General features: G+C 49.3%; 1 protein-coding gene across 1 annotated transcript in view; it reads right to left on the minus strand.

The window, feature by feature from the left end:
- Positions 1–19894, minus strand: part of PTCHD1 (patched domain containing 1) — a 34825-nt gene extending 14931 nt beyond the window's left edge. The window contains exons 1-2 of the mRNA XM_084267266.1: positions 19529–19894; positions 5812–6472 (exon numbers count right to left, since the gene is read on the minus strand). Coding sequence (XP_084123392.1) covers positions 5812–6472; positions 19529–19879 — 1012 coding nt within the window. The 5' untranslated portion in view covers positions 19880–19894. The remainder of the gene's footprint in view (positions 1–5811; positions 6473–19528) is intronic.
- Between the last annotated feature and the right edge of the window lie 543 nt (positions 19895–20437).

Below are 20437 nucleotides of genomic sequence, written 5' to 3' on the forward strand. Positions count from 1 at the left end.
GAGGGAGGACATGCTTCTTCCCAGCACGACAAGGTGGCAGAGGAGCAGCCTGACAGGGAGAGTGAGAAAGCTCAGCTTGGAGAATAAAAGCAAGAAAGACTTGGTAAGCTTCACACTGTTATTAACTGACCATAGGATAACTGGTGGAAAAATACAAGACAAACATCCATGTGTGTGTGTTACCTTTATGTGTGGTCTGAAGGACACCACACCGGGGAGGCCTGTGCAGGGGCTGTCTCTCTCTCTTTGAAACTCTCTCTCTATAACCAGTGTTGACATGTTGCGTTTATTGAATACAGCAAACACTTGGGTGCTTGATAGGGAGGATAATGAATGATTGTAGGGTGTACAAATTTGGCATATGTTGCAATTCCCCATCAGCATGTTCTTCCAGAAATGTGAAGAAGGAGCCAAGACGGGTACCTTATTGGCACGGAGGTGCTGCTGCAGCGAGCCAAATGTGCTGGCAGGTGCTGCCCGAGTGCCCTCATCCTCTCAGGGTCTTCACACCGGCTGTAGCTGCCCTGTTTAGTTTAGCTACCTATTGCCTTCACGGTCCCTGACCGTCAGTAATCTTCTCATTGCTCTCCCACGTTTTTCACTCCCACCATCAGTAACTGTGACCTCCTCTCTTCTTTTTCCTACCATTTTCCTTCTGACCACTTTTCCCAACCGTCTATGACTTCAGGTCCCACCCTTGTCACACTCTGTATCCATCAAGCCCCTGTGCCGATGCCTCAGATCGCTGCTCCAGCAGCACGGCTCTCCCCCAGGCAAGCCACGTGGAAGGTGTGCATCCTTCCACACGTGTCTCTGAGGGGCCGTCGGCACACTGCTCTCTCCATTTGAGAGCTGCTCCTCAGAGCCCTGGTACCTCCCAAAGAGTTCTGCACCTCTCCTGCTCCCTCTCACCAGACGCAGTCCTGTGCGGTCTCTCCCCATGACATTCCCAACCATGACTGAACCTCAGTGAGACCCTACCTATTCCTTCCCAGTTGTCCCTCCCCGGACCTGCTCCGTTGATCATTTTCCCCTTCTTTCTTCCCAGAAAGGGCACACTGACGAGGTGGGACACAACGGCAGGATGGAGGGAGGCGGTAAGAAGAGGTGTGTGCATTTGCCCCTGTTTTGCTGAGTTTCACGCGAGGCGGGCTATTGTTTCCTTTTACAGCAAAGCTGCAAGCTCGGGTCGCTCTCCTCACTGCTAACCGGTTTTCCCCTGCCAGCATCCCAGGCTAAATATAAGCCCGTGGAGCCGTCCCCGCGTCCCTGCCCGTATCTGGCAGCGCCTGGCATTCCACCGCGACTTCACAGAGCCGATGCTTTTCACGAACTTGGCAGCCGAAGAGGGCCGCCTCTCCCCGAATAAGCTGTAGGAGTTTCCAGAGGAACAGGGAAACAGACTGCTAGTTTTCTCTTCAGTGCAAAGGGCAGCATCGCAATTTTCCCCTTGAATCTCCGAGTTAAACGCTGCGCTCCACCTCTGGGAGGTAGAACAAGCTCAGGCCAAAAAACTCGTTTCAGCCCACTTGCCGTCCAACGGTTTGTTTGGTAACACTGCGGGGTATCTTTGAGGAAACTGGTATTTTTAAAGGATTGGCAGTTATTAAACAGCGTTTAATGTGTAAGGGAAACTTATGATGAATACATTAGCATCTGTGCCAGACCAAACATCTGTAGTTTTTAGTGGAGCAGGCAATAGGAAATCCGAATTTTAATTCTGCTTTCCAGCTGACACTATAAATCAGCTATTTTAAATTCAGCCAAATTGAAGAATTTCAGGTTTTGGTTCTTAGGGTCAAAAATGAATAGCCTTAAATCACCCAAGGATTTCACATGAACTGGGCATGTGAGTAAACTTGTCCTTAAATTACTTGTTTACACACTGATAAATGCAGATGATGGTTTTAAGAAACCAGGGAGGCATATGCTAATTCAAAACATGCCCAGATGAGTGGTGGGAGCCTGCCAAGTTTCACAGGTTTTAGGCTTCACTCTCCACATTAGAAGTACCTGCATAAGCCCAGAGCTGAAGAAGAAAAGTTCCCAGTCTGACTTGACAGGCTGTCCCTAGAGACGAGAGCGGCTGCAGCCAGCTGGCCCCCAGTGCAGTGCAGCCCCTCTGCGGGGGCTTGGACCAGTTTTAGGTCTCACTCACACAGTCAGAGCCTAAGAGCACTTCACAGAGTCACAAGGTTGGAAAAGACCTTTAAGATCATCAAGTCCAACCGTTCCCATCCTAAATTAAACTATATCCCTAAGTACCTGATCTACCCTTGTTTTAAACACATCCAGGGATGGTGACTCAATCCCCTCCCTGGGCAGCCTGTTCCAGACCCTGACAACTCTTTCAGTACAAATTGTTTTCCTAACATCTAATCTGAAACCTGAACATGGTAAGCCATGGTGATTTAGTAACTTAACCTTGTCCTGCCAATGCACGAGCTGAGGACTCAACACCTACAGAGGCTGGTATCCTTCACCACAGCTTGTTTGCTCTTGGCAATGGCTGATGCTGAGGGGATGTTATAGAAAAAAGGATGAATGGAGTCTAATAGTAAAGTATACATTGAACAGAGCATTTTTCAGACTTGGTAGAACGGGCTTCTGACTGGACAAAGTATTTAAACCACTCAGAAAATAATTCTTGAAAATAGGAAAAGGCAGAGTATTGCAACACACTGCTGGCCACCTTCAGTTAAGGCATCTTGGAAAGGCAGCGATGGCATCAAGGTGAACTTAACGAACTGGAGAAACGGCATGAGATAAACAAGCTGTAATTCGGCAAGGACAAGGGTAACCTTCTGCGAGTTGGCTGGAATAAGTGATTGTGCAAACAGTGTAGCAAGTGACACGAAGGATCTGTGAGTTACCATGTGCCACCAACCAAATGCCTACCACTGCATGCTGCTGAGAGAAAAAGAGTAATGTCGTACGGGGATGTATGAACAGGAGTGCCATATGCAAGATGTGAGAAATCATCCTCCTACTCTACTTGCTGCTGAAAGCCTCAGCCCGGATTCTGGGCCCAGATTTAGGGAGTGCACTCCAAAGATGATGAGGAGCAGCCAAAAGCAAGAAGATTGCTGGGAGTCTGGTAAGCATCGTCTGAGGAAACCTGGAATGAAAGGGAAGAGGACTGGGCAAGTGAGAGTGGTCTCAAACATGCAAAGGAAAAGAAAGTAATTTGTTTTCCAGATGCAGGGGATACCTATGGAGGGCAGCTGAGCTACCAAAGGGGAATTCTGGTTAGATGTGATGCAAACACCGCAGTGATAGTTCAGTGAAACACAGCAGGAAGTGGCCCAATGAGGAGACAAAGTTCAAGGCAAGAAGTATCTCTCAGGAAAGATGCAATCTTGTCCAGTGGCAGAGGAACGATGATGTCTGGAGAGCATCTCACCTCTGCCCAGCTCAGCTTAAAAATCCTCAGCTGCTATAAGCCAGGGAAACTTCATTAATGATTTATACTAGCGAAGGGGCCTTGCCGGAAACATGTCCAGTGTAATAATTTTTTTCTAACTAATTTTTGCTTTTAGCCATGAGATTATGAGTAATAGCTATGAGGCTACACTGTTCGCCAGAAATCCTTTAGCTTTCTAAAGGTCAGTTAATCTATGATCTAATCTGATGGTGCCTGAAATTAAGCAGAAGCAGTTCAGCAGGCTATAAGGGAGGGTGGTTTGTGACTCCAGCCCTAAGTTACCTTGAGTTAAACCTTTATAAGCAAAATAATATATAGGTGTGAAATAAATTCTGAAACTTGTGCTGAATCTTTCTGTTGTACTGTAGGGGGAGAAATAAAGAAGAAGGAAACCCTGCTTTTCCAGCTATCTGCTAGTTTTTTTGAGTTCTCATTAAAAACTCCAGACCATTTTTATTCTCCAGACTGACCTTCTGCATTCTTCTGAATACCTGTTGATGTTCCTGTCCCTTGGGAGATTTTATGCAGCTTGGGAAGCCTGCAAGATTCACGTGATTTTGGCTCTTCTGCCTTGACTTGTTCACACTAAGAGCTGAGCTGTGTATTTGAAGCTGAACTCCTTTGGAGAGTGGAATACTTCAACTAAGCAAGACTGGGAGAAATTAAAAAAGAAAGGACAAGAAAAGCAGAGTTGTCTATACAGCTCGGCAGTTAAAGGAGGACTAAAATAGAACTTTTCATAGCTATCTGCAAGTCTTCAAGGATTTCAAGTCTCAGCATAGTCACTATTAGTGAATTAAAGATCTGAAAGGTTGTCCCAGCGAGCAGATGCTTTGATCCAATCCCCAAACAGAGCTAATCTTTCACATTCTTGAGTCACTTTCCCCAGGTACTTTGATTTTATATGGCTGGACTTCAGACTGCTTTTCTACTACTCTTGAAACACATCCAGAAATCCCCTCCTATGTAATATTACATGCAATATACATTACTTAAGTTTGAGGAGTTGAATTTATAATACCCTCCTTATGCTCACTCAGCCAACACAGCGGCTTCAGAAGAAAATGCAACCCAGAACCCCCGAAAGAAAGCAAAGACTTGGGTCAGAAAGCAAGACCCTTTTGCCTCTGACTCCCTCGTGCTGCGCTTCCTCTAGGTTATGATACAGCTGAATTTTCATGGATGTCATCCGAAAACGAGAGCCGACGTGATGTAGCCGAATTCTCTTTGTCACTGCATATATCCTGCACGTTAACTGGTAGCACGATGCACTGAAGCATAGTCTTTAATTAAAGTGCAACAATACCACAGCTACAGTACGGGCATGGCATAGGAGCCTGGCGCTGGATATGTAAATAGCTGTGCTGAAACGTGTCATACCACGACACGATGTGACTAAGTCAGCGGAGACATTCTTACACTTGAAACCTGAAGTATTACTGAGCACTGATTTTCAGCTGGGGAAGCTGTGATCAAATCAATGCATGCATTATTCTCCACAAATGAATAACGGTGCGAACAAGGACATATTAAACACCTACAGCGCACAAAGCTTTTCACACTGGTTATGAACCAAACACAAACAAAGAGGCTGTGAGCTCTCCAGAGCTCTCGTTTTGTCTCCCGTGAAGTCTTCCCGCCTGTCTGGAAACGATGCGCGGCACCCCCACCAACACCCTGGTGCCAACAGGAGAGGGCACTGATTTCGGGTTGGGAACAAGCTGACTGCCCTTCTACTCTCCTCTTTCCCTCTCTCGAGGAAAACAAAACGAATGAACGCACTGCATACCCCACAATGAGCGAAGGTGATACAAAGCCCGTGGAAGATGATGACACCTCTGCTGGCACCGAAGCCAGGGAGTGGTCAATGCTACTTTCTCTGTATCCCTGCCACTGTGGGATGCACTGGTGCCAACCAGACGGGTCCATCCCTGACCAGGAGAAGCAAAACTTTCCTTCCCAGGGCTGTGCAACCCTCCTTGTGCTCACTCAGCCAACACAGCGGCTTCATCAGAAGAAAATGCAACCCAGAACCGACCACTGCCCTTACCCCACGGAGAAGAACCAGAATTGAACGCCAGCAGAAAAGCTGCGGCCAGGCTTCCCCCTTACACGAGGCACAGCATTCACACATTCTCGCTCCTTGCTACTGCATGGGCACTGCATCCTACGGCAGGCAGGGTGCGACACCACACCAGAACCCCACATGATTTTAACGTCCCGGCGCAGTACAAACAGCTTAGGTGAAGAGGTTGTGTGGATTCGGCATGGGGCAGCGTTGCAGGGTGGAGGCACCGGGAGCCATGCAGTGACGCTTCTCTGCTTGCTGGGAAATGCGTCAGGGAGGCACAAACACACAAAAGAGAGAGGAGATAGGAGATAGTTACCTAACATGACGAAGGGGATTCCCAGGAAGGTGGAATTGTATTTCCCACCAGTGAGATTGATGATCCCAGCTGCAGTCAGGGTGGCAAGGGTCACGGTCAGCAATCCCAGCAGGCCAAGCCAGGGTTTGCTGCGGACACAATCCTGCATGGAGCAGCAGAGAATGGCCAGGGTGACCACAAGGACCAAGCTCGTGATCAGGTAGCGTTCTGACACCCTGCTTGTCTTCTGGAAATCCTCCTTCAGCGAAGAAGAAGTGAAAGGATACATTTTCACTTTCCTGTTGGATTTCTGGAAAAGTTCAACAGTGTCACAAAAAATGGATTCCCACTTCTCTGCCACCATGTCATTCAAGGAGTTGATTGCCTGCAAGTAGTAGGTGAGCTGAATGGCTTCTGCCGACTTCACCCGGTCTTTGCTGTGCACAGTAACCCCACCAAGCTGATGCCCGTTATACACTTCCCTGCCATCCTTTAAGTGAGTAATCGGATAAGTGATTGCAAAATTAGTTCGATTAGAAGAACGAGCAGCCTTTAATTCCTCCAGTACATGCACTATGTCGTCCACTATGCATGTCTTGTCATTGTTCAGGATACATATATGGGCAAACGTGTAATTGAAACCAGGTCTTTGAACTTGGATCCTGGTCACAGCAGAGTGCAACTACAAGGGAAAGAGAAATCACACACGTTATTCATCAGTTCATCTCGCATAGTAGCAGCCAGAACAACAGTGGCTCCTCGCCTCCGTCCCTTTCCTATTCGATCTAAGCAGCAACAACAAAAGTTCTGGTGACTGCGGTATTAATAGCAAGCTCATTGCAAAAAAAAACCCCAAACCAACAACAAAAAAAAACCCCACATGCATTAAAATAGTGGTATTATTCCCCTATGACCTTTGCTGGTAACTCAGGTGTGTTGTGACTCGCGCCTCTGTCATGTGCATCTGCAGAAATAGGCCCGGGCCTCCATTTTCTACTGATCTCTGCAAACACAAAAGGGACAGCTACAGCCCGACCGTGCCTGGGGACCCTACTGTGTCTGGCATTGCCAAATTACTCTCTTCTCACCAGACAAACTTCAGGGACAGAAGTGCAGCGTGAGCGGGGGTGCCCCCAGTACGGGGCAGGTCGACAGCCAGCAGTGGCTGCAGACTAGCACTCTCTCAGAGTAAAGGACAGGTCACAGCCGCACGTCCCAAGCGCAGAGATTGTCAGCAGGGCAGGAGTAAGGTAGCTGGCTTTCATTCAATTGCCCTCCTTTCCCCATCAAATCCTCAGCAAGCCTGACTGCGGGGAGAAGTGACAGAGACTGACACTGGTTTCCTCTTTCCCTCCAAGAGGTTTGGTTAATCAGGGAAGCTCCTAATTTTAGGGCCTGAAGGTTATTACGCCGTATCCTTTGGTCTAGCAGTTTTCAGGGCAGGCTCCTTTTAGAGTCCTTCTGCACCGTTCCAAAATTTGCCGTGCCCGAGCTCTGACCCAAAGTGCATTCAGTTATTTTTGAGCATCGGAACGGCAGAAAAATTACCCTCTCTTCTTGAAAAAAATGTGGAAAACTCTTGCAACCTTTTATGAATCTGTTTTAGTCAACTCAGCAGAAGCAAGAAATCGAGAAGACGGTAAGGAAATAGCCCCAGAAGGCTGAGGTTACAGTATTTTTCTGAAGTAGAATAGAGTTTGCTAATGTTTGGAGCCTTAGTGAAGTGCAAGATGTTTTTTCGGACATTTTCCTTGCAAAATGGGAAGGCCTCACCCACTACCATCACCATTTAACTCCTTCTGTACTGCTTCAGCTGTGCACAGAGTGCCCAGACTTTCCATAAGGATGCTGCTGAAGCCAAGGCATCGCTACCCACCTCCAGAAGCCTGAGCAGACTTGTCCCGTGGCCGTATTATCCTTCACCATGGGCAGCCACAAAGCTCAGGAAGGGGCTCCCTCTGCTCTTTCCCAGCTGGCATGCTGGGTACCCGACATCCCAAATACCAGGGGCCCCGACACACTGCTGTGAATCCCTGGATTTGCTTGGAGGAACTGCATGCATTATCATTTGGTCCCTTTCATGCAGCAGGCAATGGTCATAGGAGCATTGCAAAGGTGTGGTGACGCTGATACAAGAGGAGGAGAAGCCCAGCTCTCCCCTTCACCTGCAAAGCAGGGAGACCACATATCCTCCAGGGAGCAGAAGAGTCAAATTAAAAAGGACTTTAATTTCTTTTCCTTAAAGGGGGTCTAGTTCCTTTCTGCCTTCAGATTTTGAGCAGAACAATGAAAACTGGCTATGGGGGGGACAATTCCTTTTTATTCTACTTGCATATGCTGTTTTCCACTACGATCTGAAGAGGGCAGGAAGTTCATATGCCCAATAAAGAGGCTGGGATTAGGTAAATACTTAATGGAACTGGCTCCTTCTGAGGACAAACACTGATTAAAAAAAAAAAAGATTGGGTACATGAGAGCAGTAGAGCTTATACACTTGTCTGGTGGCAATGGACGACATGTCTAACAATCATGGCTTAAATCCTGGGTTTGGGGAAGCTTTGTGTGATATTTCAGACCTATTTGCACTGAAAAAAACCCCTGTATGATACTAAGAATCTGATTGTTTTCTGAATACATTCCATAATCTCTGATGGGTATAAATTTAGTGAGTTTGCCTGTGTCTTCAAGATTACACGACATCATATAAGTAACAAAAATTCCTATATTCTCAACTTGTTTCTCTAGCAGCTTGGGAGAGCATTTTTCCAAATTTGAGTAGTTTTTATTTCCTGCAAAAAAACCAGTTCAATATTGACATTAGAAAGATAGGTTTGAGGAATAAACTGAACTAACAAACCTTTCCATGGTACTAGGAGAACACAACACCTGGCCATGGTGAAATGCCAAAATTCTCCATCGTGCTAAGAGAACACCTCTGTCTGTGCAACAGATTAGGGGTTTCTGCACAACTTTCTTCTACAGTGAAATAAGTTAAAGGATTTGCAGGAACATGCCAAAGAAATGAGCCTGAATGGGGAATCCTTCCTGTCTTTCCAGTTTGTTTCTGCAAAGACCTGCTTTGCAAGAGCTGTTTTGGGGTACTAATTCAAACGTGTATCATCACGGTTTGGGGAAAATGCCCTGATTTACCAAATCAAAGACAGATATCTGATTTTACATTTTTTATTATGGCAGCTACTATATGGTTTTCATGGACAACAGCTGTAAAATCAGATACTTCTAAAGAAGCGCGGCTGAGGACAACTAGGAGGAACAGAAGGAATTTCCTGCGTGTATTAGATTCACAATACGACTCCTCCATTGAGCGACAGAATGCAGAAGGAACTAAACCATCTTGACACTTTTATCACACAATGTGTGTTGCTATTTACCTACCTTCCCTTAATGCTGCATTTGCTCCCTTCTACATCTGAAGCACTTTCTTTGAATATTTAGGTTATAAAATAACCTCATCTGTCTCAGCTGCTACTTCATCCTTAGCAAAAGGCTAGAAGCTAAATGTTGTATCTAAAAATACTTATTTCTTCTGGGAAATCATCATTTGAGACTCGGGAGCCTGTTCTGTGGCAGTGGTCTGGTGCTTCCTCCAAGGCCGTGCTGGGCTGGACCAGACACAGTGCTGGGGGGACATGCCCATCACACAACCCAGCAGCAGGGCTTCAGGGAGGAGAAGGGAGCAGGCAGCCAGCTCTGCTTCCTGGCACATCCCAGCAGCAGAGCAGCCCCCAGAGCCTGCTGCAAGCTCACGCAGCATCGAGCAGCTCTGAGATGTGCTCTGAGCTTTGCCAGTGGCCACACCATTTGGCCTCAGAGTGGAGGAAAACAGCCAAAGAGGAAGAGAACCAGCCATTCCCTACATCCCTTGGAAGCACGCTGAGCACTGCCCCAGCACGCTCAAGGATTCGACTCCGAGAAGCCTGGCTCAGGCTTTCATCCTTGGGTCAAACACAGCGCTTGACTCACGCTTTGCTTTTTCAAACCAGAGCCTAGAAAACAAAACTCTGCCCCCTCAATGCCGGGCAGGGGCGTGCTGCGGCATGGCTGCAGGCCGCCCCTCTTTCTGCTTGTCCGTGGCAGCCCCGGCGCCACAGAGATGCTGCCTCTTCCCCGCATCCCTGTGCCTCTCCCCACTCTGCTGCCTTGGTGGGGGCTCAACTGCAGCCAGGTGGCATTCTCCACTGGTGCCCACAGCCCATGCCTGGGGTGCCAGGTGACTGGCTTCCACAGACACCAGAAGGCCCAAGAGGCCACACGGGCACGTCCCTATGAGTTCAAGGGCTTACACAGACCGTGACCTGGCTTACCTGTGGTACACCAGGAGGTCCCCCAGGAAACTTCGGGTTGTTAACAGGAGGTGGTAGAGATCTCTGTGCAATGGGGACCACATTAGCAATATGCTAATGCATAATGCATATTGCACTCCTCAGTGCAGCAGGCTTTAATAGCAAGTAACCACATTCTGAATAAACCTGGCACCTAGCACTGGGACAAACGACTGCCCACCAGATTCTCATTTATCCAGCTGTTTTCTTATCCTCACTGATCCTATTAGGAGAAAGGGAGATTTAAAGGAAGAGCAAAAGCTGAAGGAATGTTGGGTTTTTTCTTGAAGGGAGACATGCACTGCTTGCTTGCTGCTCACAGCTTTTTCAGCTAGCTAACAGTGCAAGGAACCAAAAAGCAGTTTACTGCTGAGATGCTAGAGCACTGCAGCAGGAGAGAGCTGCATGGCACCGCCTCAGCTCCCTTGCCATGGTGGCGCGCTGTCCCTGAAAGTGCTCAGGCACGAAATGGTAACTTCCACCTCCCCCATTCACCATTGTTTAAACTGCGACCATCACTTGCAATTCCCCTCTCTTTTCCAAAAATTGTGTGTGTCCCATACCACACCAGAGGGTTCTAGGGCAGTGTTTCCCCTCCCTTCAGCCTTTAGTCATTTGCATGAGGTAACATCTTGCCTTGGTCTTTGCCTACCCTAAGTCCCGTGCTCACTCAGTTACTTATTTTAGAGAGGAAAGATGGCTTCAACCAGGGGACAAATCCCTTTCTGAAACAACTCCAGGCGGAGGGCTGTGCCAGCCTCGCGCTCCCACACCACGCCATGTTCCCGGCTGTGCCACCACTGACGGATGAGAGCTGGTGAAATTGCGCTGCTTTGCCAGCTGGTTTTGCCCACAGGCCAAAAAGGGGATGCCAGGAAGCCAACTCTACTATCCCTTCACTTATCCTGGGCTAAACCATTTGCTCTGGGGCCTCAGAGTGCCGCAGCTGCAAAGATTTTGTCAAGTGTTTTTTTTTGGCTGACGGTCCTCCTACCCCTGTCATGGGTGCAGGAGGGCAGGCCTGGGGAGCCAAAGTCCCCCCCCCCGGTAGGCTCAGTTTGGCTGCCCTGGCATAGCCAAGCCCCAGATCGGGCTTTGCAAGACAGCACCTTCTCGTACAGAGCTTTGCACAACTTTCAGCAGTGGCAGCAAAGCTGCACCTGAAGACAAAGGAGTTGTACTTAGAGATGTATATTCAGAGATGTACTTAAGAGATATATATACTCAGGGAAGAAAGGAAAGCTTGATTTTATTCTTACATCCATGCAAAGAATGCAGGAAGCCACAAGAAGGGGTATGGAAAACACCCAGCCCCTTTGCTCTGCTGAAAATTCCTTTAGTTGAGAAGTGAGCAGGTATTACCAGAATTTTGCCAATTTAATCAGGTAACAAAAAAGTCTGCAGCCTCCCTACGAAGCAAACAGATCCCATCCCAGCAGGGAGGGGTTAGAAACTGCTGATTCATTTGCAAAATGGTCCAATCCCAGAAATACTTTAAGCCCAAGTTATACAATCTGCCACCCTGATCAAAACCATGGGCAAAGGGGGTGACGAGGCATGAGGACCCAGCGACAGGCACCTTGTGTCCCACACTGGTCTTGCCTTGCTGGCAGCACAGCCTTGCTCCTAGGGAAACTGCAGCAAGGGAAACGCATGCAACGGGACACCTGAGCCTTGCCAAGCCCCTGTTCCCAGCCCATGGAGCGAGTGTGTCCCGACTCCCGCGGGGGCTGCATCGCAGTCGCACACACCATTTTTAGTATTAAAAAAATGTGTACAGCTACCTTCTGTTTATCATATAGATGGCAAAAATGTGTTTGGTTTCACTGCTGAGCGGTGATGTGCAGTGCTTTATAGGGGACATTATTCACTGTAAGGACCTGACGATGCTTTGCTATTTGACGTACAGCCGATGAATGGCCAACGAGGCCAAACTAGCTACACGTATGGATGCCCTCCTGTGCTGCAAGTGATTCTGGCACACAGAGAAACATGTTTTACTAACAGGAGTGAGATCTTTGCAATGCCCTGTTACTTTTTTGTTGTTGCTGCTGTTGCTATTACTTGACTCTATCTTGTCTTTCGGTCTACATCTGGTGGTTCAAACTAAAAATGAGTTTCATTCTAGTCAGTGCTGCCAACTCTCAAATCTTTTTTACTGTTGTTTTCACCATGTCTGTTTTTATTCTGAGCCCTGAAGCATGAAGTATTGTCATTTAAAAAAAAGATAAAAATCTCAGTTTTCACTTAAAAAAATAATATGTCTGATCTCATTGTTATGGAGGAAAGCCTGAGAAGGGTCAAAAATAAAGTGAAGAATGAACTCATTATCTATTACTGCTTAAAATCACATCACTGCTTTGGGCTCAAGCCTGAAAAACTGGACAACAGGATGAAGACAATGATTCTAAGTCCAGGCTTTACTCTTTGGTTTACTCTTTTGGTAATTCTTACAGGTAATTTGCGCCAAGGAAAATGAAGAGGAGAAAAAGGCTTTAATGGATTGCTATAAATTTCTCCACTTTTTCTATGATCTCAGTAATCTCTGGCATTTTCTATCTTTGCAGAGTGCTTTTTTATTCACTTCAAGAGATGGCCTCAATCAAAACGTAAAAGCGTTATGAGAGAGAAAAGGCTTGCACAGCTCCCAGCTTAGTTCATGAAAGAAAACACTGTGGGCTCTGCAGACATGGATAGAATTAAACTATTAAGAGAGCATTTTCATCAGCAGAAGTTGCAGAGAGGGAAGGCAAGGGAGCCCCCAAATAGAGGCCCAGGGCTGAGGTAGCTGGTGGGCAGCAGCCTTCTGACCGAGCCATTCCGGCTGATGGAGAACACGTGGAGGACACCAACAGATCCTAATGGCTCAGGAAAAAACATTGGAAGTTGCAGCTGGAGAGTGCACGGCAACAAATGCTATGGGTGCCTGGGCTCTTTTTTCTAGCAGTCCTACAGTCGGGTTTCCTGGAGAGACACTGAGATACCAGTTATGCAAGCTATGTAGTTTTTGGAACTGTTTTGTTTTGGTTTTTTTTTCCAGCTGTCCAAAATGTGGTGAATTATATTTTCTCTGAACAATTTTCATGTAAACAAAATCTAAAAATTGTTCAAACTACAAGTCATCAACTGAAGGGCAACCATCAGTGTTCAGCGTGGCAGATGTGCGTGCATTTCCATTTCCATCTGCCTTCCTGCTAGCTACAGAAAGTTGCTAGATATGATTTTTTTCTTTTCTGATCTGGAGAAGCTTTTCTAACCCATATGTTCTCTGTTCTGACCATTGCCCTGGCAATTCCGCCTGAGTTTGTCCCATCAAGAGAAACACGCTCCAGTTTTTGGTCCAGGACCCCCCTGTGCAGCTTGGCACACGACTATGACAGAGATTTTTCATGATGTGGGGTCTGGGGGGGGGAAAGACAAAAACTTCGCTCCTGTAGCTCATCTCACATCAGCTCTACGGTGGCTTCCTCCATGCACTCCAGACATCTCCATTCTTATGAGCTCAGTGAGCTGGAGATACAGGCTTTTAGGAGAGGTTCCTCCAGTAGAAGCGTAACCAGAGGTCCCTTCCTCACTGCAGAAAAAAACAATAGCTGCTACAATTAACAGCTTGACTGCTCCTGCTCTCTTCCAGGAGAGATGGGGTTCTCCTGCTCTAGACCCTAACTAAAGACAGGGTCCAGTCACTGCTTTTGGGAAGCCCAGATGTGGTCCCTAGGGAGCCTTGGCAGCTCTCCTCGACCCATGAGGCACTGCCTGGGGCACCAGCGCCCTGACATCCAATGCCTGCCCTGCCTGCTTGCTGAGCTTTCTCGGAGGCTTGCTCGGAGGGGCGACGTCCCCCCTCAGACACATCCAAACATGCACAGAGAAAATCTGTCCTCCGTGTGCTCTGTTAGACATAAGGCAAGACCAGACCTTCAAAAACAGGAAAGGCAAAGCAACACAGAGCCCTGGGTGCCCCCAGCACGGGCTGCCCGGCTGGCAGCAGCGTGGGGTGCAGCACTGCAGGGGAGCACTGCATCACGGGTGCAAGGCAAGATGGAGAGCAGGGGGATCCCATCCCAGCCAGCACGACTGGAGCAGGGCAGGGGGGGGCGGTGGGGACCAGCACGATGCGGTTGTCCTCCCAGGAACGGGCAACTTCAGGACTTCTGCTTCCAGCCCCTGGACGGTGCTGCAGGAGAGATCAAACCCTCTCACCCGCAGGAACCACGCCGAGGAGGAGCTGCTGCTGACACTGGGAGCTCAGGGGGGTTTCTGCACGTGCTTTCACGCTGTCCTTGCAGGGTGCTATTTATCTACCCTCTTCCCCGGCTGTGCCCAGATCTTACCTGCGTATCTTAATTCTCATCTGTTTTCGCATAAGATACATTTTAGCCCTGCAGCATTGTGCTGCTATGACAACAGGCTTGCACTTCTGCTGCTTTCACACCCTTGTTTTTCTTGTATTAGGACTCTTCCCCTCATCTTACAGCCTTGCTCTAAAAGCAGGACTTCATCCGTTATTTTTTTTAAAAGCAGAATTCACTATTTGTTCTGTTAACTGCTTCCCTACGAGTGGTTTTAGTGCTGGAGCTACCACGAGAAGGTGGAGACCTACTATACCCATGGCTAGATGCACAGTTGACTGCCTGTGCCCAGGCACTCGGAAGTAGCCCGGGTTACAAAATAAAGGGCACCTTGTGCTAGCCAGGATCATGACAGACACAGCTTCTGGCTCTCCTGACCTGCCCAGACCCCACTTCCACCAACTCTGAACATAATGGCTTAAGCGTGCCGTGTTCGTACACCAAAGCGCCTGGAAATACCAACACACGGGAACATAAATACGGTTCTTTCCTCACCGAGTTGCCTCATACGTAGAAGAGAAGTGAAGAAATCCGGGAAGACTGCGGACAAGAGCGTGCAGGCACACATGTCAACAGGGACATAACAACTAAGGAGCAAAGAGAAGAAGTAAAACCCCCCGACAAGTACGAGGGCTGCAAAATTTGGAAGTTAAACTGTTCCTTTCTGCAGCGACCAGAAGTCACGCTGTTCTTAAATAAAAGTGTCCTTGAACAGAAATACCCAATTTTACTATTGGCTTGCAGGTTCAAATAGGTATTTAATCAGGTCTCTAGAGCTACTGATGGCCGGCTTACAAGAGAGGGGTGATGTATACGCACCCTCTGAAAATATGTAGTTAGGTTTCTTTCAGAAAAACCCAAACCCCCTCACCCACACATTTTCACAGAGACAAACTGCAAAAGCAGTGCCTCTCAGTAGGGCACGCTACGTTTCGCTCCCTTTTCACCTCTGCGTCTTGCCACCTGAAGTAGAGGCTCTGCCAAAAAGCCATGAGCACTGTGTTATTGTTACAGCCACAATAACCTAAGTGGAAGAGAGGATATCCTTCTGGGAAAAAAAAAAAAAAAAGGGAAACCTTTCATTTAAACAAAACTAAACCAAAAAAGTCTTTTGTAGTATGATGCAGTTAACTTGCTGAGAGTACAGAGGAATGAAAAGGCTCAAAAGGATGGGAGTCTCAAATTCCAGCCGGATCAGAAGGTATTTTCTGGGGTTCAGCTATCTGCCTAGGGCTGTATTTCCAACGAGCCTGTATGCCTTCAACTTCACAACTTTGCACCTGCAAGTGGAAATACCGCTATGCAATGGCAGGGGGCTGCTCTAACACAGGACAGGATGCTAGGCTTAGCTGACTTGTACAGACTTTAAATAATCATCCAAACTTCTGCAGGATGGTCTGCACCACACATCCCAAATATTTTTTTGTTTCTCCAAGCACTGCTTGGAAATTTCAGGGGTAAACGCACACTTTCTTCAGTTAGGTGGGTTTTACTTCCTTCCTCTCTTTTGAGAGAGTGGAATCTTGAGGAAGATAGGTCCTGCACGCTGACAGCATGGGATGCCAATGCCCTGTGCTCAGCTACAGAGCAGGTAGAGCAGCGAGTAAAATTTTCTTATTGCACTCCCATGGTTATCTCAGTCTAAGGATGCATCTCTCGGGTATCCCAGACTCTACTGAGGTTTCTTTTGTTGGATCTATTCAAAGCCAGAGATTCGGGATGTGTTTGGATTTCTCCCTTTCTTCAGATTACGCTAGCTGGAGACACCACATTGGGATGGCAGGTCCAGAACAGCATAAGCATTTATGGGGAGTTATGAGAACTACGGACCGAGATTTGTATAAAAATAATAATTAAAAAAATAAAGATGCTTGGCATCGTCTCCAAGTCAAACCTATTATATAAGGCAGGCACACACCTCCCTGCTACTGAGCAGGACAGACCTTGTGCAGAGCAGCTAGTACATTCAGGAAGACCTGCCACCGCCACGTGAGCAGCTGGCATCGCGCTGGCAGATGCATGCTGTCAGCAGGGAGTCCTAGGGCAGCTCCTGCTCCGGGAGTGCCGCTGGGGATCTGGGACAGTTGCAGGTGTGAGGCTGAGCCATCTCCCTAAATCTCTTCCCAGGCAGCCAACAGGGTGTCGTGCTGTAGGTGGTGACAGTGAGTTTTTCGGGTTGATAATGTGCCCACAAGGAGCTGCACTGTGAAGTGGAATATTTTAGAGATGCCACCAAAGAAGTTACTTCATTAACAAGTAATTGAGTAGGATGTTAGAGTGGTTAACTTTAGACAATACCAACTAGGTTTCAATTGATCAGACCTCAAAACTTTGTATCCCTTTACTAAGGGGACATCTTCTCCGTCCCTTGCCATGTGACTAGGGTAAGCAGTTCAAGGTTCATTCCCTTGCCTCCTTGGCTGGTGAGATGGGATACGGCAGGTAAGGCAACCCAGAAGAGGTGCTGTGAGAGCAGCTGACACCTGCCTGGGACAAACACCTGCCTAGGTCTCCCATCTTCCTGCTAGTAGGTGGAGGTGCAGCATCAACCACACAGGAGGAGCCAGAGTCGAACCCGATGCCTCTTCTAAAGCAAAACCTCTCCCTCAGGGAGGTCATCCTTCTCCTGAAAAGGGAAGATAAGCAAACGCTGCTGTATAGGTACTCTGTCCTGGCCGTGCCCGCAGAGCAGCATTTTCAGGAATGCAGGCGGGACTAGCCCAGGGTTTCACCCAGGACGCTTATTTACAAGCACAGCACTTGGAGTTCATTGTCTCTGCACTGGGGTGGGGGGCCTCACTTCAGGTGCCTTTGGTCCCCTCTCCCTCTATGCAATTGGATCTACACAGGAAAACCCTGATGGTCACCTTTCCCTTTCCCCTTCCCGCGGTGACTCCGGCTGACACAAAGCGATGTAGCCCTGCATCACCACGGATGCTCCGGTATTGGGAGCAGAGAGCCCTCCCTCCTGTTTTGCTGTGCTTTGACCCACAGGTCTGTCCAGAGGGTTGGATAGGCAGCTGCCTGAGCCTGCCTCTGCCCACAAACAGAAGAATAATTAGGACAAAGGACGCAATCTATTCTGCACAAGAGATACTGGAATTAATTAGATAAGTAAAGAGTTGGAAATAATGCATCAAATACGCCTGATGATGTCAGGTTAACAGTAAGAGTAAACAGTCAAATGGCAATGGTGTTCATTATCCCAGCAAATGAAAAATAATCATTTTGTTGGCAAATTCTGTCTATTACAAATGAGGCAGCATTAAATACTGACAGAACTTTCTAAGTTATAGCTCTTTCGCTGATGTGATAAATCTTACGCAGAAGTTTGCTAGCTGAAAGATTCCGAGTACCATTTATTTGCGTGTCACTATGCTATTGATAAAACTACAGATCTCTGGAGAAAGCAGTACAGAGAAGAAATCCATTATCATTATTATCCTATGACTGAGTAAATGTGCACATACTGGATGCGAATGCAATTCATGGCACAAGAAAATGAAGGAATAGAAGCAGTTTTTCTGGAGTTTTCGCATTCACCAGTAACATTCCTGATACTGTACTTGGTGAGTCGATGCTCCTTACATCTGTTTGCTGATTACCATTGTCAAAAGCAAAAAAAAAAAAAGAAAAAGAAAGAAAACAAAACCTAAGATACTGAGTGGCTCTGTGCTCTAGTTCTGTACGTGGTTACAGTGGAAATAAAATGCAAATAAATCCACTGTAACAGTTATTTCTTTGTTAAGAGTGAGGTCTCCCCAAATACAATAGGTATTTGCATCTGTCTTCTCATTTTACTAGAGAGGCTCCCTGAAGCTACTAAAAGGAATTAACATTGGCTTTTGTATGGGCTGGCAGTTTGACATTCAAGTGGGGGGAAAAGAAAGGGGGGAAAAAAAAGACAAAAAGCACTACTGAGTCTCGGGGGTTTCCGTAAGGCAACAGCAAAAACGTGCGGGGCTGAGCTCGCCACACCTCTGCCATTCCCAAATGTTCCTTTCCTTTTCCTTGGGTGAACTTGACCCTCTCAAACACCCGCTCCTTCGCATCTGTTTTCCCCTCCAAGACTGTTGGAAACTACCGGCGTGTAAATCAAGCCTGCCGGCTCCAAGAAACGCAGATTTCCGACATGTTATGACATATATCCAGCACGGTGAGATGTCCTGTTGGGTTGTGTGACTGGCACGCTCTCCGCGCCGCTCAAGTGACAGGGAAGGATGCTGTCCGCTCTAACTTGAGCCGGCGGCACAGGCTGCACCATGCCTGCAACCTACAGCCCAGCTGCTGCTGGCTTTTGCTTCCCCTGCGAAACCGGCATTTTTTTCTGTGATGGTGCGTTGGGAGTGGAGGGATTAAAATAAATAAATAAATGGAATAAATAAAATACTACCCGCTAAAAATAATCGCCTGAGTTATGTCATTTGCCTTCACGAGCAGTGAGAAGGAGGTTTTGTGCCACCCCTCTCCAGGCAGAGCGAGTCCAGGCACAGCAGCAGCCTCTCCCCCCCCCCCCCCCCCCCACACCCCCCTAAAGCATCCTCGGCAGCTTGGTACCCAACTGTTTTTGAAGTTTTGAGTTTATCAAACCCCGAGCCGCCTTAACTCAGGAGCACGACCGCGAGGCGGGTTCGGAGGCACCGGAAAATGACTGAAGCGAGCAGCCTGCCCTTCTCGCTCACCCAAAGCGAATCAAACCCAAACAGGGGATAGAGGAGAAGGAAGGGGGGAGAAAAAAAAAGAAGAAAAGAAAAAAAAAGGGCCGAGGTGTGGAGCCAGCAAGGCGGCGGATCCCGCCAGGGCTGGCAGGAGCGCGGTGCCGGCTCCCCGCGGCGGGCAGGCATCCCAACTGTTGCAGGGAGGTGACCGGGTAGCTGCGGTGGCAGCGCCGGTGGCGGGCTGAGGCCGGCAGGCACGGGTGGGTCCGTGCGTGCGGCCAGGTGCGGGCACCGGGCTCGGGGCTGGCGGGGAGCGGGGCGGGATTGCGGGGCGCCGGGCCAGGCAGGGTGGCGGTGCCCGGGGCCGGGGACCCGCCGCAGTTACCTTGAGGATGAGATCGGTGTGGTGCTGGTCCAGCATGTTGGCCTTGCGGAAGGAGGTGATGATCACCCTGCCGTACCTCCCCGGCGTCTGCAGGTCGGAGTAGAGCCGGTGCTTGGAGCGGTTCACCGGGAAGAGGCTGTCCACCAGGTTCCTCTCGATCTTAGCCAGGCTGTGCGTGGGGGCTAGGAGGTGCTCCACGCTCTCCTCCACCTGGTAGCGGCTGAAGCTGGCGCCCAGCAGGATGGAGATGAGCACGGGCGCCGAGGCGAAGAACACCGGGTGGCTGGCGACGAAGTGGCCGAGCCGGGAGAAGGACGTCCCCAGCCCCCTGTGCAAGACCTGCCGCAACATCCTAGTGCGGAGGGCGCGCAGGAGGGCGAGCGCCGCGCCGGGGCCCCCGCAGCTCCCCCACGGCCCCCGCAAGACCATGGGGCAGCCCCCGCCGGGCGCCGCCTCCCCGCCGGCCGCGGCTGCGGGGGGCCGGGGGCCGCCGCTGCCGCCGCCACGCGTGTGTGTGTGTGCGTGTGTGTGCGGTGTGTGTGTGTGCGCCTGCTCGCCTGTGTGCGTGCGCGGGGCGGCTCGGGCGCTCGTCCTCCTGCAACGCCGCCGTGCCCGAGAGGAGTTTCCCAGCGCCTCGTTGCCTGACTTGCCAACCCGCCGCCCCTCGCCGCGGCCGCGGAGCGGCGGCGCGGACCGCCGGGGGGGGGGGGAACCCCGCCGCCGCGGCCCCGCCGCCCCTCGCCGCGGAAAGGGGAAGGGGCAGGCGCCGCTCGCCGCTCCCCGCCCCCTCCGCGGAGTTTGCGCGGGAGCGGGGCTGCCCGCAGACTGCTGACTAATCCCCCGGCCGCGGCAGGCGGGGCGGGCGCGGAAAGCCCTCCGCCGCGCCCCCGGCGCCCTCCGCCCAGGGGC

The sequence above is a fragment of the Gallinula chloropus genome (assembly GCF_964237585.1).
Source record: "Gallinula chloropus genome assembly, chromosome: 1".
Classification (NCBI taxonomy): domain Eukaryota; kingdom Metazoa; phylum Chordata; class Aves; order Gruiformes; family Rallidae; genus Gallinula; species Gallinula chloropus.